Source organism: Lynx canadensis, chromosome A2 (genome assembly GCF_007474595.2).
Source record: "Lynx canadensis isolate LIC74 chromosome A2, mLynCan4.pri.v2, whole genome shotgun sequence".
NCBI lineage: Eukaryota > Metazoa > Chordata > Mammalia > Carnivora > Felidae > Lynx > Lynx canadensis.
In genome coordinates, this window is record NC_044304.2 from 22681462 (window position 1) to 22706370 (window position 24909).

Consider the following 24909-nt stretch of genomic DNA (forward strand, 5'->3'; position numbering starts at 1 on the left):
GACAGGAATCAGGAGGCCCACCCAGATTGCTTCCCTAGGTGGGAACTAAATTCCAGGCAGGAAGTGGGAAGGCTCTTCCCAGGGGCTGGTGAAACATGAAAATGTTTCCCTAATTAGTACAGACGAGGAGTGTTGTAGCCATTCACTCATCCTACCACCTGACCTAGGACCTCCAGGCAGTGTGTTTGTCGGGGATGTGGGGGGTGATAAAGGTGCTGTGTCTCTGGGAAGGACAGAAGCTTCTGAAATCCTGGGATGCATGGATGTTGCCTGCCCTTAGGGGGGTTACCACCCCAAACAAACCCTCTAAGGCCTTCCAGAGGAGCAAATACGATGAAGAGCCAAAACTGCCACTGATTTCCTGACTGGGGAGAGGAGATTAGAGGACGCAGGGTGACTGGGGAGGAGAAAGGTGTCATGGGAATGGGAGAGCCCTGGATCTTGCCGGTGAGGTTCAGTCCTTAACAATAGCTGCCCTTGACTGAGCCCTCTCGCCTGTGAGAGGAGCTTGATGTGTAGCTGGTAGGAATTCACGGTATCCTCACTTTACAGGTGAGGAAGTTGAAGCACATAAAGATCAGGTAGGGAGAGATGGTGATGATTGGGTGGATGGGTGATGATTGGCTGGGTAGAGACTGAAACCAGTGACCGGGCCAAGTGGGGAATGTGCACAGAACAGGAACCCAACCGGGCTGGAGGCGCACATCCATGTGGAGCCTGGGTGCTGAGGCAAGTCTTCCTCGTAGATTCTTGGAGGTAGGTCCTTGATCATCAGGATGTGATGAGTGTACCATTTAGGACGCAGTGCTTGCAAGTAACAGAAGCCCACTCAAGTGAGCTTAGGCCAGCCTCAGAGTTTATTATAATGACTGAGGAGAGAGTGCCTTAGGGAATCCCAGGGCACTGCTGCTACCTGCCCGGAAGAGTTGGGGACTGGGGCTAAAGCCCAGAGGGCTGTGTGGCAGGAGTGGGATGACAGGCCATTCGGTGCAGGAGACCAGGTGCACCAGGCGGGCGGCTGCCTTTCAAAGAACAGAGTCTTTCAAAGCCCAGGGAAGGGCTTATTCTGAGGGTGGCAGGGTGGCAGGAAACCACTGGAGAGTGACACAGTCTGATTCACATTTCTAAACGATCACTGGCTGCTGCCTGGATGGATGGTAGGGGATAAGAAGCTGGCTGGGAGCCCAGCTGATAGGCAATTGCCGCAGTCCATTGTGAGGGGACAGTCACTGTGACGGTTAATTTTATATGTCCGTGTGACTAGGCCATGGTGCCCAGTTGTTTGTTTGGTCAAACGTCAGTTCCGATGTTGCCGTGAAGGTATTTTTCAGATGCAGTTACCATTTACAGTCAGTAGACTTTGAGAAAAACAGATCACCCTCCATAATGAGGGGCACCTCACCCAACCAGCTGAAAACCTCAGGAGCAAAGACAGATTCCCTGAGAAAGAAGCAACTGTGCCTCAAGATTGCAACATGAAAACCCTGCCTGAGTTTCCAGCCTGCCCAGCCTGCCCTGCGGCACCTAGACTCAAGACTGTAGTAGCTTAACCTACAGATTTTGGATTTGCTAGGCAAATGAGCCAATTTCTTTAATAAATCCATATCTCCCTCTTTCTCCCAAGTTCTTCTTTCGAATGGTTCTGTTTCTCTGGGGAACCCAGATGAATCCATTCACTTACTCATTGGGTACTTACTTTTGCTTGACCATGTGGTCTGGGCCTAGGGCTGGATGGTACCAGTTGGAATTGTCCTCAGAATCATTGGCAAGTAGGTGAGAGGGACACAGGCCCAGCTTCCAGGGCGTTCACAGTCGGTTGGCTCGACAGGACACACGCATAGGAGACAACTGGAGAACTTTATAGGCAGGATTTAATTTAAGCCAAAATGTGTGGAGCAGATACTTCCCGCCCATGAAGCAAGCCCTCTGTGGTGGGGCCTTGTAGTTCTGTTATGCAACTTACCCTGCAGGAAGGGGAAACGGAAGTCACCCTTGGAAAGAGTGTGTCTCAGCCTGGGCTGCACATTGTGATCGCTCGGGACAGGCTGAAAAAATACCGCCTTGGGACTCAAATGTAATTTCCCTGAGGTTTGGCTTGGACATCTGGATGTTGAAAAGCTCCCCAGCTGGAGTTGAGAAGCACTGCCTTAGGACATCTTGACTAGAAGATTAGGTCCCTCTCACCTGGAAGGAGTAAAGAGCGAACCGGGGCAGGGTTCAGGAAACTACATGTCCTACCAGCTGCCTGTTTTTGTAAATAAAGTTTTATTGGAACCCAGCCACACCCATTTGTTTATGGATCGCTGTTGGCTACTTTTGCTAAAACAGCAGAATTGAATGTTGTGACAGAGACTGTCTGGCCTGCAAAGCCTGAAATATTTACTATCTGGCTCTTTACAGAAACAGTTTGCCAACCCCTAAACTAGGAAGGGATGCATTTTCAAGGATGTGGGTGGTGTGGGAGAGGCTGGGCCACCCTTACCAGAAAAGCATACGGTCTTTGCGTTGAGATACAGCCTCAGAAGCTTTCGCAATATATACAGGCAGTCACCACCAACCAGTTGGAGCGCTCACACCAACCGAAACCTTTTTGTCCTCTAGTGATATTTCCTGTTGAATCTGAAACTTGACTCTGCATGGTGACAGGAATCTAGTTGAAATCAATGAGAAGGCCTGAGCTGTTGGATTCTATAGCTGACAGAGTGGTAGAGCAATGAATTCTTTTCCCTGGCACGAGTGATGTCAGAACTGAAGTGGACATGTTCTGTGACAGTGTATTGAAGGAGAGGGACTCTGCCAGAAGGGGGATGCCCAGACCGCCCCCGGGGAAGCTGCAGGCATGGTTGTGGAGGTATCACAGAGCTCCTGCCTTGTCCTCCTCATCTTATGGTGATCAGCACAGACCAGCAATTCCAGCCCCTTCTGGAATCACCTTTACCCCATTACTCTGGATACCCTTTCCTGTTTGAATTTGTGACACGGGTTGTGCAACGATACGACGTGCGGCTCCTATAGCTCCCTGCTGAGAACATTCCGTAGAACCACAGGGCCTGGAAGAGCCAACTGCAAAGATGTGTCTTAGGAAGGTAGCTCCAGGGAGAGGCCTGGTGACCACATGGATTCTGACGTTGGTCATTTGATCAGTTATTCTGCCAACAGGTGCTAGGCGCTGGAGATACAACAGTGAGTAAACACAGGTTCCTGCCGATGCAGAACAAGTCCCATGGGGGAACCGCGTTAGTGAAACATCGCACAGGTACTTGTAAAGGGGTCACCCTGGTAAATGCTGAGAAGGACACTTACGTGATCGGCTGTGTTTGAGGAGTGCTGTAAAGGACAGCTCTCAGCCCAGATATTCAAAGTGCACATAGTATACTTTCAGAATGAGTTAAAGGCCCTGAGAAGTCCTGAAATGAAGAAACCCCAGTTCTTCCTGTGTTTCCCAAACTTTGCTCACCATGGCACACATTAAAATAACATTCCTTATGAATAATCCACGGAGTGGCTTTCTGTGGCACAGGTCATCATTTGGAAATGCTGCTTTGGAGCACTGCTGAGAAATTCTACACCCAGGGGTGCACAAAGTGAGCCACTGAGATGCCCGAGGAGAATATGTCACTTTTTTTCCTATTCACTTTTATTTTTATTTGTGCAGTTTGTCTTATAACGTTCATATGTTAGTATAATAGGTGGTAGGTAGTACCCATGAATTATGAATGAATATAGAGGCAGATCTTACTCAAAACTTTTTTGAAAAAGACTGCATTTTTAGAGCAGTTGGAGGTTTACAACAAAATTGATAGGAAGGTGCAGAGATTTCCCCTACACATCTGTTGGTGCATAGCATCCCCCGTTATCAACATCACTCACCAGGATGGTACATTTTACCAAGGATGAACCTGCGTGGACACCTAATCACCCAAAGTCCATGGTTTACTTTGGGATTCACTCTTGGTGTCTTACATTTTCTGCATTTTGACAAATGTTTAATGGCATGCATCTTTCATTAAAATATCATACAGACTATTTTCAATGTCCTGAAAAACCTTGATGCTCTGTTTATTTATCCCTTTCCACCCCCTTTCTTGGCAACCACTTATCTTTTTACCACCTCCAGAATTTTGCCTTTTCCAGAGTGTCATATGGTTGGAATTACATAGTCCTTCTCAGATTGGCTTCTTTCAATTTGTAATGTGCATTTAGGTTCCTCCTTGTCTTTTCATGGCTTGACAGCTCCTTTCTCTTTAGTGCTGAATAATATTCCATTGTCTGGATGTATCACGGTTTATTCTTCTCCTGAAGGACATCTTGGTTGCTTCAAAGTTGTGGCAATTATGACTAAAGCTGCTATACACATCTGTGTGTAGGTTTTTGTGTGGACGTAAATTTGCATTTCTATTGGATCCATGCCAAGGAGCATGATTGCTGGATCATATTGTATGAGTATGTTTAGTTTAAAAACAAAACAAAACAAAACACAACACCAAACTGTCTTCCAAAGTGGCTGTAGCATTTTGCATTCCCACCAGTAATGTAAGAGAGTGCCTGCTGCACCACGTCCTTGCCAGCATTTGGTGTTGTCAGCGTTCTGGATTTTGGCCATTCCAATAGGCAAGTAGTGGTGTCTCGTTGTTTTAATTTGCATTGCCCTGATGACATATGACGTGGAGCATCTTTCTACATGCTTTCTTGCCATCTGCTTATATCCTGTGTGGAGCTCTTTGTTAAGGTCTTTAGTCCATCTTTTAATCCAGTTGTTAGTTTCGTTATTATTGACTTTTAAGAATGTTTGGTATATGTTGGGTGACAGTCCAAATCACATGTGTCTTTTGCAATTGTTTCTTCCCAGTCCGTGGCTAGTCTTCTCATACTGTTGACAGTGTCATTCACAGAACAGAAGGGAATTTTTCGTTTTAATGAAGTACAGTTTATCGATTACTTTTTTCATGGATCGCGTCTTTGGCGTTTTACCTAGAAAAGCATCACCATAGGCAAGGTCATCTAGGTTTTCCCCTGTGTTCTCTTCTAGGAGTTTTATAGTTTTGCATTTTATATTTAGGTCTCTGATCCATTTTGAGTTAATTTTTACGAAGGGTCTGTGTTTATTTTTATGTTATTATTTTTTAATGTTTTATTTATTTTTGAGAGAGAGAGAGAGAGAGAGAGAGAGACAGAGTATGAGCAGGGGAGGGGCAGAGAGAGAGGAAGACACAGAATCCAAAGCAGGCTCCAGGCTCTGAGCTGTCAGCACAGAGCCCAAAGCAGGGTTTGAACTAATGAACCAGATCATGACCTGAGCCTAACTGGGACACTTAACCGACTGAGCCACCCAGGCACCCCTGAAGGATCTGTGTTTAGATTCATTTGTTTGCATGTGGATGTCCCATTGTTGTTGCACCATTTGTTGAAGAGACTGTCTTTCCTTCTTTGTCAAAGATCGGTTGACTTCATCTGTGTGGATCTATTTCTGGGCTCTCTCTTCTGTTCTGTTGATCTTTCGCCAATACTGATGTCTTGAGTACTGTCGTATTGTAGAAAGTCTTGAAGTAGGGTAAGTGTCAGTCCTCCAACTTTGTTCTTATTCAGCATGGTGCTCAAAATTTTTATTGAAAGAAATGCTTGATTTAGTCAAGCTGGAAATTTTTTATTTCAAAAATTTTATTTTTTCCTTTGAAGAGTTGGCAAACTACAGCCTGCAGGCAAAACCTTTTTTTTTTTTAATTTTGTAAATTTCTGGTAAATAAAGTGTGAATGGAACACAGACAGGCCCATTCTTTTATATATTGTCTGTGGCTGCTGTCACGTTACAATAGCACAGTTGAGGAGTTGCAGTAAAGACTCCATAGCTGACAAAGCCTAAAATAATTACTACCTGACCTTGTACAGAAAAAAGTATGCTTACCCCTGCCTTATTGAATCATTTTTAGACACCACTGCTTTCTGAGCTGGTGCTGTGCTGGGTTCTGGGGAACAGCACACCCACCGTTTTGCCCCTGGTATATTTTACTACATTTTGTCCCCTGAGTTAGTGTCCTTTTTGCCCCCTCACACTTAGTAGGCTATCAGATTTACTCACAAAAGAACTAATTTACTTTGACCCCATGGGTGACAGGGATTCAGAAATACTGAAATGGATTAAACATTATCTTTTCCTTGATCAATATGGACAAAGCCACTGAGCCCCATAATTATAGCGATGAATTCGAAGGGCCAAGAAATGATTCTTGTTTGCACTGAGTCAGGCTTTTCAAAATCAATATGGAAGGACAAATGGATTTGGGGAGGAGGCACGGAACCCCCAGTCATCGGTGGTGAATGATGAGCAACATTGAGTGAAATCCTGCCTGTGCATCTATTCTTTCTTCGTTTGCATTCTGGGCTGTGTGAATTATTCATTTAAATGGCAGTTTAGAAGCTGCCTCCAGAGAGCCTTGTGCAGGAACCATGATTGCACTGGCCTTCACCAAGCAGCCTGAGACTTTGTGTGTTAATTTAGCATTCAGTTATAATGAAACAATGGCATTGAAAGCTTGAGTTTTTAAAACCATTGTAATATTATGTGAAGAACTTGGGTCTGTGGAAGGTTAAGATCTCAATTAACATGGAGCTGTGGGAGGAATCTCCACTGACAAGTTTCCTACAAAGCAGAGACTTTCAGAAGAAGGGGCCTCCCCTTGGTGCAGGCAATTCATGGGCTAGACAAGGTGTTTCTGCTTGGTAAGGCATTCCCTGGATTTATGTTTCAGCAGAAAGGTATGATTTCTTTGGTTTCTGGGTGTTATAGCATAGTAAATTATGTTTCAAAAAAATCGTCGTGGGTGGAACTTATTAAACTGAGTTTTGTTTCTGTAAAGCTTTTTTTCTTTTTAATGTTTTATTCATTTTTTGAGAAAGAGAGAGACAGAACGTGAGCGGGAGAGAGACAGAGAGATGGAGACAGAATCTGAAGCAGGCTCCAGGCTCTGAGCTGTTAGCACAGAGCCTGATGGAGGGCTCAGACTCTTGAACCACAAGATCGTGACCTGAGTTGAAGTTGGACACTTAACTGACTGAGCTACCACCCCCTCCCTTAATGTTAATGTTTTTGTACAGTTTTGTATTTAATAATTTAAAAAATTGAAGTCTTTGTGACTTATTTTTTTTATTGAAACATAAATTCTATACAGTAAAATACATAGTTCTTTGGCATACAATTCAATGAGTACTGACAGATGAATGAATACACCTGAGTTACCCATACCTCATCAAGATATAGAACATTTCCAGCAATCCACAATGTTTTCTTATGTCTCTTTGAAGTGGTTCCCCACCTTCCTGCCCAGAAGCAACCCATGATTGCTCTTACTATTGAGTAATAATTTTACCTGTTTAGAACTTCATATAAATGGGATTGTACATATGTTCACTTTTGTTTCTGGCTTCTTTCACTCAAAACGTTTATGAAATGAACCCATATTTTGAGTATATCAGTAGTTGGTTCCTGAGTAACAATCCACTATATGAATGTATCACAGATTTGTTTATCTTTTCATCTGTTGATGGGCACTTGACTTCTAGTTTTGGGCTATTGTGAATGGCGCTTCCATGAACATTCACACAATATTTTGGTGGCTGTGTTTCCATTGGATAGATACCTAGGGGTGGAATTATTGGATCATAGGGTAGATACATGTTTAACTTTACAAGCAATGGCAAAATGTTTTTCCTAAGTTTTTGATGTATCCGTGAGCAATGTATAGGATTTCTGCTTACTCCACATTATTGTGAACATTTAGTATTTTCAGAAAACTTAATGTTAGCTCTTCTAGCGGATGCAAAATTGCATCTGGTTGGTGTTTTATTTTGCATTTCCCTGTTGACTAATCACGTTGAACACACTTAGGCTTGCATATTGGTCATTCAAATACCTTCCTTTGGAAGGTGTTCACCTCTTTGGCCTTCTATTTTCACTGATGTTTAAATTATAGGAGTTCTTTACATATTCTGGGTATAAGTCATTTGTCCGATGTGTATTATGAATTGTTTTTCCTCAATAATGGCTTTTCTATTTGTTTTATATTGATAGTGGATTTAATGATCAAAAGTTTTGAAATTTTTAAAATCTAAATTCTCAATTTTTTAAAATGTTTATTTATTTTTGAAGGAAAGAGAGACAGAGCATGAGTAGGGGAGGGACAGAGAGAGACACACACACACAGAATCCAAAACGGGCTCCAGGCTCTGCACTGTCAGCACAGAGCCCGATACGGGGCCCGAACCCTGAACCGTGAGATCATCACTCAAGCCGAAGTTGGTCGCCCAGTCAACTGAGCCACCCAGGCGCCCCTAAATTCTCAATTTTTAAAATTATAAGTGCTTTGTATGTCCTAAGAAACCATTGCCTACCCGAAGGCTACAAAGATATTTATCATTTTTTGTTTTTAAGAAATATTATAGGTTTAGCTTTTCCATCAGTCTATCATCCATCTTGAATTAATAATGTGTGTGTTGTGAATTAGGGGTGAGGATGTTTTCCTATGGTTAAGTCACTTGTTCCAGCACAATTTGTTGAAAATATTTTCCCCATTTAATAATGTAGGTACCGTTATTGAAACTCAGTTGACTGTATGTGTACAGCTTTATTTCTGGACTGTGTTCCATTGATCTGTTTGTCTATTCTAATGCCAATACCACACTGTTTTGATTAATTAGGTTTATAGTAAGACTTAACATCAGGAAATGTGACTCTTTGGATTTTTTCTTCTTTTTCAAAATTGTTTTTGATATTCTAGATCCCTTTCATTTCTCTATAAAATTTAGAATTAACCTGGAAACTCCTAGAAAAAGACCACTGAGATTTTGATTGTGATTTCATTGAATTTTTAGATCAATTTGGAAAGAATTAACATCTTAATACCAAGTTTTCTAATCCTTAAGTAAGGCATCTCTTTCCATCTATTTAAACCTTTTAAAATTTCTCACAGCAATATTTTGTAACTTTTAGTATACAGGTATTGCACATAATTTAAAAGATTTATATTTAATTTTTAAATGCTTTTTATGGTATTGTAAATGTTATTGTTTTTTGAATTTCAATTTCCATTTGTTCTTTGTTAGTATATTGAAATACAATTGATTTTGGTCTGTTAATTTCCTATCCTGTGGCCTTGCTAAAACTCACTAGTTGTAGTAGATTATGTGGATTCCTTAGGGTTTTCTACATAGACAATCATGTCCACAAATAAAGACAGTTTTTTCCTTTCCAATTCCTATGGCATTCATTCATTCATTCATTCATCTTACTGCAGTTGCCAGGACCACCAGTACACTGTTACATAGATGTAGTAACCCATCCTTGCCTTGTTCCTGATTTTGGGGGGAAAATATTCAGTGTTTCATCATAAATATAATGTTAGCTGTAGGTTTTTTTTTTAAGACGCTCTTTATTAGGTTGAGGACATTTTATGCTATTTCAAATTTCCTAAGAGTTTTTAGGATAAGCAAAAGTTGAATTCTTTCAAATGCTTTTTCTGCATTTATGTGGTCATGCAATTTTTTCTTCTTTATTCTGTTCATGTGGTGAACTGTGTTGATTGATTTTTCAAATAAACCAACCATAAATTCCTGGGATAAATATAATTTAGTCATGATGTATTATCCTTTTAATTGTAGTTGGATTTGATTCCATATTGTGTTAGAATTTTTACATCTAGGTTAATGAGAAATATTGGTGTGTAATACAGTTTTTCAAATATTCATGTCTGATTTGGTGTCAGGGTTATTCTGCCCTCATTAAATAAGTTGGGAAGTATTCCCTCCTCTAATTTTCTGAGTGTATATCAGATAGTTTCTATTTTTTCCCTACATATTTGATAGAATTCATCATTTAAGGCATCTGAACCTGGAGCTGTTTATATTAGCTTGGCTAGTAATTGTGAATTTACATTTTTGTGTATATATAGAGCCAGTTATATTTTATATTTCTTCTTGTGTCAGTTTTGGTAGTTTCTGTTTTTCAAGGAATTGACATTTAACTCAAGTTACCAAATATTTGCATAAATTGGTTTGTAATATTTCCTTATTTCATTATCTGTAGGATCTATTATAGTGTTTCCTCTTTTATTCCTGCTACTGGTATTTTATACTTTCTTACATTTTTCTTCATCAATATAGCTAGGGTTTAAAATTTTCATTAATCATTTTAAAAAACCAACGGTTGATATCATTGGTGTTTTTTCGTTATTTTTTTTCCATTTTGTGGTTTCTCCTTTTATCTCTGTTATTTTATTCCTTCTTTGAACATTGAGTTTCATTTCTTCTTTTTCTTTTTACAGGAGTATCTTAGACTATTCATCTTAAAGTTTTCTTCTGTTCTATAATCTTTTAAATCTGTAAATTTTTCTCTAAACTATGTTTTAGCTATATCTCACAAATATTGATATTTTTTCATTGTTTGTTTTAAACTATTTTCCAGTTTCCCATGTCATTTTCTTCCTCAACACATGTATTATGAAGTAGTGTGCTGTTTAATTCCCAAATCTTTGGGGTTTTTCTAGACACCATCTTTTCTTAGGTATCATTGATATTTTTCATATCACTATCATATATCATCTTCTAAAATTAGCCCATTATTACCAGATAACATAATATGTGGATTTCATTCATTTTAAATTTACTGAGACTTGTTTGGCAGCCCAGTGTGTGATCTGGTAAAAAAATATGTGCTCTGCAGTTATTAGGTGTAGAGTTCTATAAATTCAGTGAAGTTATGTTGGTAAATAGTGTTGCTACATGACCACCCCGCAATAAATGTCCTTAGCACTGAGTCTTATCAAGCCTCCCCGGTGAGCAGCATTTCAGATGTTTGTCACAGCTCAGCACTGGAAGAATTAGTGCATCTTATGTGATTGCACCAGGAGAGAACTCTTGAAAACCTGAATGTGGATTCCTCTGGACTTTGCCCCCTGTAGTTAGTCTCTTCTCTTGGCTGATTTTGCTTTATATCTTTTCACTGTAAGGAATCTTTTCAAAGAAGCAACCTTTGATTTTATTCATTTTCTCTATTGATTTCCTGTTTTCAATTTCATTGACTTCTGTTCTGCAAATAAAACAAAATTATTTCTTTTCTTTTGGTTGTTTTGGATTTAATTTGCTCGCCTTTTTCTAGTTTCCTGAAGTAAAAGGTTAGATGATTATTTTTCTTTTCTAACACATGTGTTCAATGCTGTGAATGTTCTTTTAAGCTCTTACTGCATTTCACAAATTTAGTAAGTTGTATTTTAATTTTTATTCAGTTTAAAATTTCTTGAAACTTTTTTTTTGACCTGTGTATTACTTAGAATTATGTTCCATAATCTCCAAATATTTTGGGATTTGTCCAGCTATCCTTCTGTTTTTGATGTCTAGTTTAATTCCAGTATAATATAGAAGCAGACATTGTGTGATTCCAGTACTTTTAAATTTGTTAAAGTGTGTTTTATGGCCCAGAATGGGATCTATCTTGGTGATTGTTCCCTGTGAGCTTGAGAAGAATGTGTAATCTATTGTTGCTGGATGAAGTATTCTATACATGTCAATTAGATCTCCTTGATGGGTCTGTTCAGTTTAACTATATCCTTACCAATTTCCTGCTTGATGGGTTTGTCAGTTACTGATAAGAGGGGTGTTGAAGTATTCAATATCATTGTGAATTCATTTATTTCTTTTTGTGGTTCTGTCAGTTTTTACCTCACATATTTTAACACACTGTTGTTAGGTCTATACTATTGAGAATTGTTATGTTTTCTTGGAGAATTGATCCCTTTATCATTATGTAATGCCCATCTTTTTCCCTGGTAATATCCTTGCTTTGAAGTCTGCTTTGTCTGAAATTAATATGTCTACTCTGGCTTTCTTTTGATTAGTATTAGCATGGTATATCTTTCTCTGTCTCTTTACTTCTACTCAGTCTGTTCTTTATGTATAGGGTGGGTTTTTTGTAGATAGCATATAGTTGGGTCTTGTGTTTTCATCTACTCTTAGCAGTCTCTGCATCTTAATTAGTGCATTTAGACCATTCACATTTAAAGTGATTATCAATATAGTTGGATTAATATGTACCATATTTGTAACTGTTTTCTATTTGTTCATCTGCTTCTCTCTCATTTTCTGTCTTCTACTTTTTTTTTGCCTTCTTTGATTGTTTGCCTGTTGATTTCCTGTTTTCAATTTAATTGAGCGTCTTATATGAATTAGTATTTCTTCTCTCTTAACATACAAATTATACTTCCTTTGAATATTATTTTAGTGGTTGCCTGATATTTTGCAATACACATTTACAGCTAATTCAAGTCCACTTTTAAATAATCTTGTATTACTTCATGGGTACTATAGGTAGCTTTTAACTACCAGTATTCCCAGCTTCTTGCTCCTGTTCCTATAACACTGCTGTCATTCATTTCACTTATCCATAAATCCTATTCACTTATCTTAGAATATCCATCTCTCTACTTAGATTATCCATCTGTTCTTACCTATTTTCTACGTTTTCCATTAGTGCCTTTAGCATATTAATCATAGTTGGTTTTTTTTTTAAATGTTTATTTATTTTTGAGAGAGAGAGAGAGAGAGAGAGAGAGAGAGAACAAGTGGGGGAGGGGCAGAGAGAGAGGGAGACACAGAATTCGAAGCAGGCTCCAGGCTCTGAGCTGTCAGCACAGTGCCCAACACGGGGCTCGAACCCACGAACTATGAGATCATGACCTGAGCCGAAGTCAGACACTTAACTGACTGAGCCACTCAGGTGCCCCATTAATCATAGTTGTTTCAAATTCTCTGTCATAATTCCAGCCATACCTACCATCTTGGAATACTGCTCAGTAGGTAAGAGCACAGACTCTGGAAGTAGAGTGCCTGTGTTTGAATTCTGGCTCTGCTCATCAGGTGTGTAATCTTTGACAGGATATGTCAGTTCTTTCTACTTTAGTTTCTTCATTGGTGAAGTGGGAATACTCACAAAACCTACTTCATAGAGTTGTTAGGAGAATTGAATGAGTTAGCATGTGAAAAGCACTTAGAATAATGTCTGCCACAAAGTAAGCATTCTGTATACGTTAGATGATGCTGATAGTGACGGTGACTATGTTGATGATGAGACAGCCATGTATACAACATACTAGCACACTCCCATCCAAGGGCCACTCATTGCCTGGGATCTCTCCTCTGCCTGGGGTGCTTCCCTCCAGGTGCCCACACAACCTGTTCCTCCTGTCCGTCAGTCTTTGCGTGAGTGTCACCACGGCACTGAGACCTTTCCTGAACACCGTATATAAACACACAGCCCTTCTGCTACTGCTCTCCCCCTTGCCCAGTCTGTAGCAAGTCTGGTTACCTGACAGACTATAGGTTTACTTACTTTTTGTTGACTTCACGTCTCCTTCAACTTAAATGTAGGCTGCATAAGGGCAGGGTCTATCTTTGAACTTTAAAGAATTAAAATATTTTTAGGGCAGTTTTCTCTATAGTCATATAAAAAAGTACTGTGCAGCTCCTTGCAGTAAGGTTTTCTAAGAATATTTTATGACATCGGGAATATTTATATGGCGCTATCATATCTGTGCAAAAGCAGCCATAGACATTAGGGAAGACTAAGAGAGATAGTGTGACCAGAGCAGGATCCATGCGTGTAGGGGACCGCCCGCAACCTGTGCCCACGTCTGTCTGAGTTCACAGCCTTATGCCCTAAGCCACAAGTAATGCCTTTTGACTTTCTCTTTCAGTATGAATACTTCAATGCTGTGCTGATAAACGAAAGGGACAAAGATGGGAATTTTTTGGAGCTGGGGAAGGAATTCATCTTAGCCCCAAATGACCATTTTAATAATTTGCCTGTGAACATCAGTCTGAGTGACGTCCAGGTGCCAACGAACATGTACAACAAAGGTAAGGCTCACCGCTGCGGCTCCTTTTAGAGGGTGAAGGGCAGGGCTTGTGAGGGACAGCCCTGGCTGGTTTGGGTATTGGGTTTTATGAAAAACACAACTACAAGCTGGCCGTGTCAGCAGGAGCTGGATAGGTGAGGTGTGCATGCCTGTTGTGCCTGGAGATGGCTCACTGTTTCCCCAGCTGGTGTGTGCGTCGAGCAGTCTAACGTGGAATCCAGGGGCTGGCAAACCTTTCCTGTAAAGGGCCAGATAGTAACTAACTTAGGCTTTGTGAGCCATAGAGTCTCTGTTGCAGCTACCCAGCTCTGCAGTTCTGTCACCAAAGCGGCTGTAGACACGACATAAATCAGCGGATATGGCCGTGTTCCAGTCAGACTTTTTATCTACAAAAACAGATGGCTGGGTTTGACCTGCAGGCTGTAGTTCACTGACCCCAGGTGTAGTCTTTCTCTCTTCTCTTCCATTTCTTATAATGCTTTAGTGGATCAGAAGCCCCTGGGGTTGTGACAGGATCAGCTGTGGTCTTTGCCTAGAATACAAGGTAGAATGGACTTTGTTTTCAGGTTTGAATATAGAATCTGCTCAAATCCAGCCTTCACATAGACTCTACAGTTCTTTCCCCCAAATTCCCATCTGCCTGTGGAACCTGAGATTATAATGTCCAAAGACAGGGCTCTGGCCTCAGACTGCCTCTGGTTGGTCCTGCATCCATCGCTTACTGACTGTGACCTTGGGTGCACCATCTTGTCTTTTTAGATCTTAGTTTCCACATATCTAGGATGTGGATAATAATTGTGTCCATCTCATAATAATGCGGTTAAGTTCAGGATGTTGCCTTCCTCATCCTCACCTTTAGTGAGTAGGATTTTGCTCTGCGTTCTCAGGCCTGGAAGGCTCCTACAAAAAGAGCCATCCTCCTGGAAAAGTAAGTCAGAGAGCCATGGCATCTTCAAAGTAAAAATCTGCCCCATTGTCTGCCGCCGAGCTTTCTAAAACATTGGGGGCCGGATTCCACCACCCACCCAATTTCAGTGTCATATCCAGAGGGCAGTGGTCAAGAGAAGGGCTCTGGGTTTGAGTCCCACTCTTCCTCTTGTCAGCTCTGTGATCCTAAGCAGGTAATTGTGCCTTCCCAAGCCTTGGTTTCCCTTTCTGTAAAATAGGGACAAGGATATCACCTCCCTTCTGGGGGTTGTTGTGAGGATATGGAATGATGTGTCTACAGCCTTCGCGACGAGACTTACTCATGGAAAGTGCTCAGTGCATCTGAGCTGCTCTTGTTGTTGTCGGGAAGTACCGTGAATATAAATCGCATTTCTAAATTATTCTAGATCACTGTTTGAAGAACTTGGTCAGTGATTAAAGAATTTCTAACTCAATGCCTGAAACATTCCTCTCGTGCTTGTCTTTTGTGGCCGTGCTACTAATGGCTCCCTTCCTGGTTTACCTACTGCCCATCCTTAAAATTCAGAGGAGGCGGTATCCCATCTATTAACTGCTCTGACATTTATTGGGGACTCCATGGTGAACCAGACAGAGCCCCTCCCTCTAGGGGGTCATAGTTTATTTGGGGGAAATGGATAGGTAATGAGATCATTAGAACGCTGTGTGTGTCACCTGCTGGCTACAGTTACAGGCATCTGGGGGCAGTGGGAGCTCCAAGACGGAACCTGACCATGTGCTCGTGTGGGCAGCCACATGTTTGTCTTTCTCTGTCTCTCTTAGAGACAGTGATGCTGGGCTGAACTGTCCCTAGTGGGCTCTGGGCTGGACTATATCCTGTGACCTAATCTTTACTTTGGACTCTTCCCTAGGACAGATCCCTTAGAGTCTAAGCCTCCTTAGAGGGCTGAGCTCAACCTCGTCCAGTGGTTGAGGACCTCGTCCTAGTCCTCCAGGGTGATCCCGTTAGCTGAGGAAGGAAACCCCCTTCTGTGCAGTGTGGCTGGAAGAAAGCCATCCTCTCAGCATTAAATACATTCTCAACTGAAGATGAAAAATTAACAAGATTTTACAGAGCAATTTCAGGCATAAAACAATTCAGAATGATCTTTTAAAATATGGCAGCTGCTTCAAGGTTGCTCGAGCCATTAGCACCATTATAGAGGTTTAATTGCACCTTGAGCTTTAAAGGCATAATTGTACCTTTCGATGGCAGCAACACATAAGGGACCAGCACTGCCATTGATCACACAAGCTGCAGAATCAGGGCTACGAGACTTGTTAGGCAGAATCTTAATAGATCACTTGAGCCATGGAAGTAGGTAATAATATTTAAAGTCAACCTCAGCAGCCCTTGTAGGGCCTGCCTACCACCCCTACCCAGACTCACTGGTCCCCCAGCTAGGTCGTGGGGTCACGGACTGAGGTCAGCCAGGCACTGGATCTTGTCTCTGCCAAGCAGTGAGTAGCTAGCGGCCCAAGGGGGAGAGGAAGGGACTTTAGGAAAATTCCTGTCTCCATTCCACCTAATTCAAACCAGCCTCAAACAGTCTTTTTTTCTTTTCAAGCTGCAGAAATGTATTTCATGTTAAGAGGGCTTGCCAGTTTAGATCTAGTTATTGATGACATGTACGTGGGGCACGTGCTCAGAGCTTGGTCGCTGACTGGCTGTGACATTCCTAGGTTAGAAATCTTGCCCTGACAGAGGAAACCGGTACAGGGTCTGCTTTCTGGGCAGCTTGGACATAACCGAGTGGGCTTATAGCAGGGTGGTTTGATACTTGCCTACGAGCTGCTGTGTGCTGTGCTCTTGGCATAACTTCTTGTCACAGCTGAACACAGCTGGTAAACACTACCTGCTTGTCGCAGTCTGCTCTCCGCCTCTTTGGCTGGGCCTTGCAACCAGGCCGTTCACCCAGGTCAGCATATGCCCTTGCTCCAGGTGCCTTTCTTACAGGCACTGTGAGAGACTGGGGCATCAGAGTGCATGGCACATGGGCAAGCCATGAGAATTCAAAGAGCCACATTCCAAGTCTTTAGAAATGTGTCTTAGGATCCTTGTGGTGCCCTATGCAGCAGCTTCTTCACTAACCTTCTTCAGTAGAGGTTTGCTCAGTGGCTTCTCTGGCACCCCCAGCCTGTGCATCTTGCTGCCCATGACACTTCTTTGAAGAATGGCTGCCCATGCCTCTGGAGCCATGGAAACTCCGCTGCCTGGACGAGTAAAGCATGGGGCAGGATGCTTGTTTGAGGACCACTGATGGTCTGACAGTAGATTCAGATAAAACCGAATTCTTTTTTAAGTCCTCTTTGGGATGAAATGGTGTAAAATTCACACGCACACACATGCACACATGTGCATGTACGCATGCCTACATATGTGCATGTGGGCATGTGTATAGTTCGTGTATGTGTGTTTATATATGTGTGTATGAAAGAAAAACTCTGCTCTCAACCTGCCCTTTTATTCCAACTTGTACCTCTGTGCACCCAGGTGAGAGTTCATGGAGTATACCTTTGTCTTTCTTCCATGATGCCCTGTTTCACTCCATTTCTGTCATCCCTGCCTCCTCTTTCCTCCTTACGCAAATGTTCTTCTCAAAACCAGTTCAGTAAACCTTTCATTCACTCTTTGATTACGTGACTTGGGTTTATTCCTTGGTTTTAGCATTGTTTTGTCCCAGGAGTGCATTGCATACTTTTTTTCCTTTTCCACTTGGAGTTCTCTGAGGGTGGGGCACCCTGCTGGTTCAGCCTGGTGCCCCACTTTGCCCTAAACAGCATGCTTCTTGCTTGTTGGGTTTTCTAGAGATGTGGGATCAGCTGGGAGATACCAGTGCCCATGCCTCCTGGGCTGTGAGAAGTCAACCCTGGTTGTAGTGTTCCCATGGTGTTCACAAGCAGCAGAAACATATCCTAGCTGATTTAAATGGAAAAGAAACCTTTTGAAAGGACATTGGGTCACTCAACAGACTCTCCAAGAGAGCTAGAGAATAAGACTTGGAAAATGGTGGGGAAGGAGGGTGGCCAGGGGTCAGCCACACCCAGAGCCAGCCTGGTGAGGCTCCTGCACTGATTTGCCCCACCAGTGCCCCTGTGACTGCATAAAGTATCTGTGCATCATTTTCCTCAAACTTAAATTGGAGATGATAATCCCAGTGACCTGCTTCAGGGGGTTGTGGTGCGAGTTAAACATTTAGAAGGATGCTTGGTGCATGGTGACTGCCTGGTACACAAGCTTGGGCTAGTTTCTCTTCTCCTCGATCCTCAGCATCCTTAGCTATACAGCAAGTGGAATAACAATCCTAACCTTATGGAAGTACTGGGAGCATGGCAACAGCAATGCCCATGTGGGTTGGGGAGGAGTGGCTCACCCACTGATGTTGGCTCCTGTCACCTGCTGGCTGGAAAGTACAACCCATGTCATGGGGCTGCAGTCAGATAGCACAGGTAAAGCATGTGGCCTGTCAGGGAGCCTGGTACTTGACGAAGGCCAATGCACTCTGCTATTATTGTGACCATATGAGTTTGTTCAATTCTCACCGCAATTATGGTTAAGAGAGGAGGACCTTTAGGCGGAGGCAGGGTTAGAACCAGGCATTTTCATTGTGTCCTGTCTGGACCTCCCACCACCTCGGTGCCTGGGCTGGTAGACTGGGAGCCATTTTTCTCAAGGGCTTGGAACCCAAGACCGGGATATAGACCAGAATTTGGACTGTAAGCCTCTGCTTACATCTTCTGTCATAGCTGTGGAAGAACACAAATGGGCAGTTCCATGATGCTGGGTTGTTTTGGGGTTTTGGCTGTCAGTCTGAGAGTTTTCACCTTCCTTGTCCCATTCTGCTCCCACACTTCCCTCCTTCCTTCCATCACTGTGAAACAATGGCGCTGCCTCTGAGTCAGAGGAAAGCCAGAAGATAACCGTGGAATAGAAAAGGTGACGGGTTCAGTATGTGCCCATAGATAACATTAAACACACATGACTCTATGATTCGACTGGGGGGTCAGCAGGGAGGGAACGAAGCCTATAGCTTCCGAGTATTTTTAGACCAGGCAACAGAGAGGCAGAGGTCACAGCTTCTTTCTTGGCAGTTTTAGCCTGGATAAAAATGCAAATCTTAGAACTTAATCTGTTTAAACTTTTGCGTCATTTTAGCACCTTGGCCTTGTTTTCTTCCCTCTTCAGCCCCATGAGGGCACTGAGGCGGTGTTCTCGTGTCTGTGTTTCAGATGAAGAAACGAAGGGTCAGAGAAGCCCCGTGACTTGCTCCAGGTCACACAGGTAGGAAGGCTCATGCCAGGGTGGACCTCGACATTCTGATGAGGGGTCCAGCTTCCTCTGATGCCTCTCTGGGCATGAGCTCTGAGAAAGTAAGGACCTGGTTCCCCAGGGTCCCCTGTCTGGGGCTCAGTTACTTCCTGGCCACCTTAGGATATAGGAATTTTTGCTCAGGCTGAGAACCTCAGCCCTAGGCCTATCACCAGCCTTCCTCTGAAGCTCTAACTCTCCCTGGGCATTGCCAGGGCACAAGTCCTCACGGTAGTGATACCCCAGACCCTTCTCCTGAGTCTTGTCTCTGGCCACTCTCTGGCCAGCCCTCCTCTCTCTTTCTTCCATGACACACAGCCTAATGATTTCAATGACTTGAGTTCCCACGTGAGCTGGGGTGAGCTGCTGACCCAGGTAGCTTTTGCATATCAGCCCTGCAAACATTTTTGGCCTAAGAAGTACAAAGGCTCCAACTGTTGGCTTAGGATACAAAGGGGGAGATAGCAGAGAGAGGTGGTCTGCCTGGCAGAGGAGGGAGAGGGGCATGACCTAGGCTACCTTTTCTTCTTCTTGGTTTCCCTGGCAGGGTGTCTGGTCAAGTGGACTGGGTTGCACAGCTCTCCTGTGTGTGTGTGTGCGTGTGTGTGTGTGTGTGTGTGCGCGCGCACGTACTCGTGTTGGGGCGGGGGAGAGTGTCCAACCCCTGAAAATGAAACAGGCCTAAGGAAAGTGAGACCCATAGCCAACATGGCAGAACCCAAGGATTCAGTCTGTCTGCTACAACCCAGTAGGTTCTTCTAAAAAGCCCAGGGAAGAACAGAGGTCTGGTGAGGGGGACTTGGGTCCCTGGCTTGGAAGCAGAGTATGCTTGCTGCTGTACGGATGAGCAGGACTGCTGGGTTTGGATTTGTCAGATGTCACAACCTGTCTTTCACATGTTGAGTTTGATAAATCGCAAAACACGCTTTGCCAAGCACTTCTCCCCTTAATTACATGTGTATATTTTAAGGGAGATTTAATCCATATGTTTCTGATTTGTTTACACGGAAATCATTTAAATGTTTTCTAAGAGCCATTTGATGTGCAGGAAGGCTCATGAACCTTTTAAAGAGCTGTGTTAAAAGTGACATCACCAAGACAGCGATATAGGTTTTTCCTGACTTTGCTCCCCTCGTGAGAACGGCCAACATCTACTCACCAACAAGACACCACTGAGAGAAACCCAGAACGCGGGGGTGAAGCGGAAGCACCCCCGCACCACAGAGACCAAGACAGACAGCGTTAGGGGGTAAGAGGAGCAGTTCCACGTGCACCCCGTTCCCCTCCCCCGGGCCAGTGCAGGACCACCCCAAGGAAGATCCCCCAGAGCCTCCGGTTCCTACCGGTTGGAAAGGAAAGCCCAGGGGTGACAACCAACCTTCCCCAGCATCGTGGGTCACTTTGGGGGAGCCCCTACCCTGATCTCACACTACGGGGACTGCAGGGGAATCTTCGGGGCCCAGACGCGGGGGATCAGACTGTGATGAAGAAGGGGGAGGGGCTGGCAACAACCAGCACGTGGGTCTCGGTGGACCGAGTTCCCGCCCGCAGTGCCCAAGCGGTGACCCCAGCCGGCGGCTCTCCTCCTCTGCACAACCGAGTCAGGGGCGGACTCTGACCAGAGATCTTGGTGGGGTGGGCTCTGGGGTGGTCCAGAGACCAGTTTGCCCCCACTCATGCAAGGTGCTGAGTCACAGCCCCAGCTGCTGCGGTCCCATGTGACCAGAAGGGCGGGCCACAACTCCTGGCAGCCGTGTGCAAGAGGCAGGATGGCAGAGCTGACCCCCCTCGCCCCCAGGGCACAGCCAGCACTGGGCATGCGGGCTTCCGTGCTGTGCTCAGGCAAGAAGGCTGATGCATAGCCAAGGCTGAGGTTGAGCTCCTGGCCCCTCCTATCTTGAGAGCCTGTTGGGAAATTGAGAGGAGGCTGGATTGTGCCCCACCTCCCACCCAGGCAAGGGGGCTGAGACACAGCCGCGCCCACCGTGGAGGCCCCTCCTGACTAGAGGGCTGGCACCACGCCTGGAAGCTGTGTGGCCCAGGGGCACTCAGGCTGAGGGAAGAGCAGACGGAGCAAGGCCCGTGGCCCCGTTCAGCCAGGGAACTGGGCTGCGAGCTGACCCGAGCTAGGACAACAAGCCCTTTGCTGGGTTAAGAGCTGCTCCTCCCCCGGCCTCTGGCAGGCAGGGAGTCTACTCTGTGGCCGTGACCTTCCCTGAAATGAGCCTTCAGCCTGTCTGACCCGGGAACCTAACAGAGCACAGGGGTTGCTGCAGAGCCCATTCAGCGGCCCTACAGACAGTGGCACTCTGAACACAGAGCATAGGCCACGGCTTCCCCCGTCTGCAGAGCAAAACCGGTGGCCTCCCCTAACCAGGGAAATCGGTGCACACTCGGGCCTGACTCGGGCCCCCAAACAATGAGCTGTCCAAGCCCTGGGCCGTGGCCTGACACCCTGCCAGGGCAGGGAAGCTAATTCATAGTCCCACCTAACATTGAACATAGCGCCCAGGCCCACCCGTCTCGGAAGCCTGACCAGAGAATCCAGGCCAGCACAGCGCCCTTCCTGCAGAGTCACTCGGGTGGGGGACCGGGCCAACAATGCCACCCAGGCACACCCCCACCCCTGTCCTCAGAGCTCTCGCAGTTGCCTTTCCTGAAAAGAGACCATAATAGCAGGTCCCACCTGCCCAAACACATTCCCAGCAGTCACACCCAGAAACCCCCATTGGGCTGACTGCTGAAGAACTGAGTCTGCCAAGACAAACCTATAATGTCTGGAGGAGGTGCCCCATTACTCAAACGTGCAAATACTAGTGTAAGGAATCAAGGCGCACGAAAAGTCAGATGTTAGCTAAACTTACTGTGGTAATCATCTCACAGTATGTGTAAACCATCTTGCTCTATGCCTTAAACGTATATAATGGAGTATGTGAATTATTTCTCAATAAAACTGGGGAAAGAAGAAAAAAGAGAGCGCCAAATAAGAAAAAAAGATGGATTTAAAATTTTTTACTTTTGTTTTTGCATGTGTATGTGTGTGTGAGAGACAGAGATAGACAGATTCCAGGGTATCAGAAACAAATTTAGACTCTATGTGGTTTGTTTTCTCCTAGGAATTCTGAACTGAAGCTTCTGGAATAGGCTTGAATCTTGCTTTCATGTTGTCTCCCTACACTAAGTGAATGTGCTGGTGCTGTGGCCAGAAATTTGAATCAGGTGTCAAGATCAGAGGTCAGGCCTGAACACATTGCTTCGGTCCTAGGGAGGGAACCTCCCCGCCACATGGCCCTCTGGCACCTGCATCCTCACCAAGACCAGGTGAACTTTCCCGACCCCTGTTTCCTCAGTTCGAGAGCAGCAGGACCCAAGTGTTTGGCAAGATGCACGCAAGATAATGGTGCTGGAGTGACTCCACAGCTGTCACCCTGAAGTACTCACATTTCTTCTTTCCTAGTTTAGATGTCATATTTTCATGTCACAGAATAACTAACTCTGTCTTGACATTCATGGTTTGAGTGGCTGAGTACAAGTTCTTTTAGAAGTTCCTTCACACTTGTGTGTGTGTGTGTGCGTGCATTACACCAACATAGGTCTGCATAGATGTGTGCATGTGTGTGTGACGGGTTTGTGTCTCAGAAGTGGTGTTAGTGGAAGGAGGGTGTCCTGTGCCCACAATGCCCTTTAATGCTTAGGCTTAGGCTTAGGTTTAGGCTTAACCCAGAAGTTGTGCTTGTTGAATACGTGGCTGAGTGAATGGATGAACAAACAGATGAGTTGATTACCCTGTACTGAGCACCTTAGCTGTATCATCTCGTCTGCTACCAGCCCTGTGGTAGGCAGCACACCTACACCGTCCTTCACCACCTACTATGACAGCGTTCCAGGGCACGCCTTCCATGGCCTCTGTTCTACAGTTGGGTCTGGCACACAAAAACGGGGTAAAACTCAACACACGACTTTGGGTGCTAGTGGGCCATATCCTAAAAAGCAAGTGGGAAGGGCCCCTGCCTGAGGCTCTCTGAAACATTTTGATATTCCTTCGGTCTCCTTCGCCCTGGGCACTGACCCAGGCAGAGGCTGCTGTCTCCATTCTGGTCCACTTCCAGGCTCTTCCCAGAACCATCAGGGCGTCTTTGGAGCACGGCAGGCCCAGGCTTGCATCACAGTCTAGAGGTGCCAGTTTGGTGGACTAGGGAAAGGCAGTGACCTCCCTGAGCTCCAGTTTCCCCATCTGTGAGGTGTGGAGTGTCATTTGAAGATTACAGGAGATAAGCGTGCAACGCCCAGCATAGCATCTGGCACATGCAGACACTTGACTGATACACTTTGGCTTCTCACACCGAAGCAGTTTCTAGCCCCGTGTTCCCTAGGGGAGTTCCTAAAGTGGCCCTGCCCCCAAACCCAGGCATAGCCTTGTGCTTCCCTTTGGCTTGGTTTGTAGGGTGAAGTGCAAATAGGCTGATAAGCATGCCCATTTATTGTCTCCCTCCTCTTCCTGGTCATGGACTTAGGACACCATTCTCCTAACAGCCTCCCCTTAGGCTCTGTCCTCCCCCCCTCCCCCGCCAGCATGCTTTCACCCTGCGCCCCCTCTCAATCCCCCCGCCCCCGCCCAAGCCAGGCTTGTTCTTTCCTGTGAGCTTCACTAGTGACTTGTCTTTTCTTCTGGCCTCAACCCTGCTCTCCAGAATAGCCACCTGTCCTTATATCCCCCAGTGTAGTGGTTCCTTTTTCATTTGGCTCTCTCCCCTTGAACTTGAAGGCAGAGGCTGGTTTGTTTTCTTCCATCCCCTTAGGAACCTAGCAGAAGGAATGAAATAGGAAAGATTGTCCACTGAACTGAACTGAGTCCTATATTATTACATAACTACCTGAATCCTGCATTACTACATTACTACCTGGTTCCCACATCACCACATTCCCACATTACTACCTGATTCCCACATTCCCACAGGTCATCACAAATGGATTGGTATTTTTTGTTTTCTGTTTTTTGTTTTATTTCCTGCTTGTTGATCTGTACATTCCACTTCTATTTGAATTTGATTTCTGAGGGGAGTGATGCTTTTGAAGACAATAGTTTTAGATGTATGTCTCATGAGGTAATACTTTCAGGGTCTTTTACTTTGTTTGTATTTTGTAATCTCTCTCTTTTTTTCTGAATAATAGAAATTGAGATGCAGGCTTGAAATGGGATAGGAGCTGAATCTGGGCTAAGAGGAAGTCTACAAGCCGGTGCCCAGGCAGTAAAGGACATTGTAAGAACAGGAGTGATTGCTAATTGTGTGTTTTTTGTTTTTTGTTTTTTTTCACCTGGTGTCTCCACATTTATGAAATGTCACAGGAATCATAGACAGAGTTGGAAGGTGACTTTTTTTAAAAATTTTAATGACTTGGAATTCAAAGTCATTCCTATGATAACACCACTCATAGGAGCTTGCTTTCTGATCTGTCTTTGGTTGGGACGGGGAGCCACCTTCCACACTCCGGAAGTGATAGCAGTGAGTGTTGGAGCCTTGCTGACAGTCAGGTGTGTTCCAGGAAGGAAAACGGTAGGACCACTGTCCCCGGACTGACGCAGCCAACCATGATACGCCGCAGGTCCCCAAGAGCGAGAAGGGGACCACTCTGCTGGAAATGCATGCAGAGCCTCCAGGATTTGGGGAAGAGCAGGGGAGACATGTGGGTAGGCCTCCTCAACAGCCCTCCCTGCAAGGCTCTGGCTCAGGGTGGGGCTTGTTCAGGGGCGTGCTG

The 24909-nt window shown here is 44.6% G+C and overlaps 1 protein-coding gene across 1 annotated transcript in view; it reads left to right on the forward strand.

Annotated features, from left to right (window-relative positions):
* The window catches only part of CACNA2D3 (calcium voltage-gated channel auxiliary subunit alpha2delta 3), an 863383-nt gene that overhangs the window by 315385 nt on the left and 523089 nt on the right, over positions 1-24909 (forward strand). The window contains exon 5 of the mRNA XM_030307036.1: positions 13737-13899. Coding sequence (XP_030162896.1) covers positions 13737-13899 — 163 coding nt within the window. The remainder of the gene's footprint in view (positions 1-13736; positions 13900-24909) is intronic.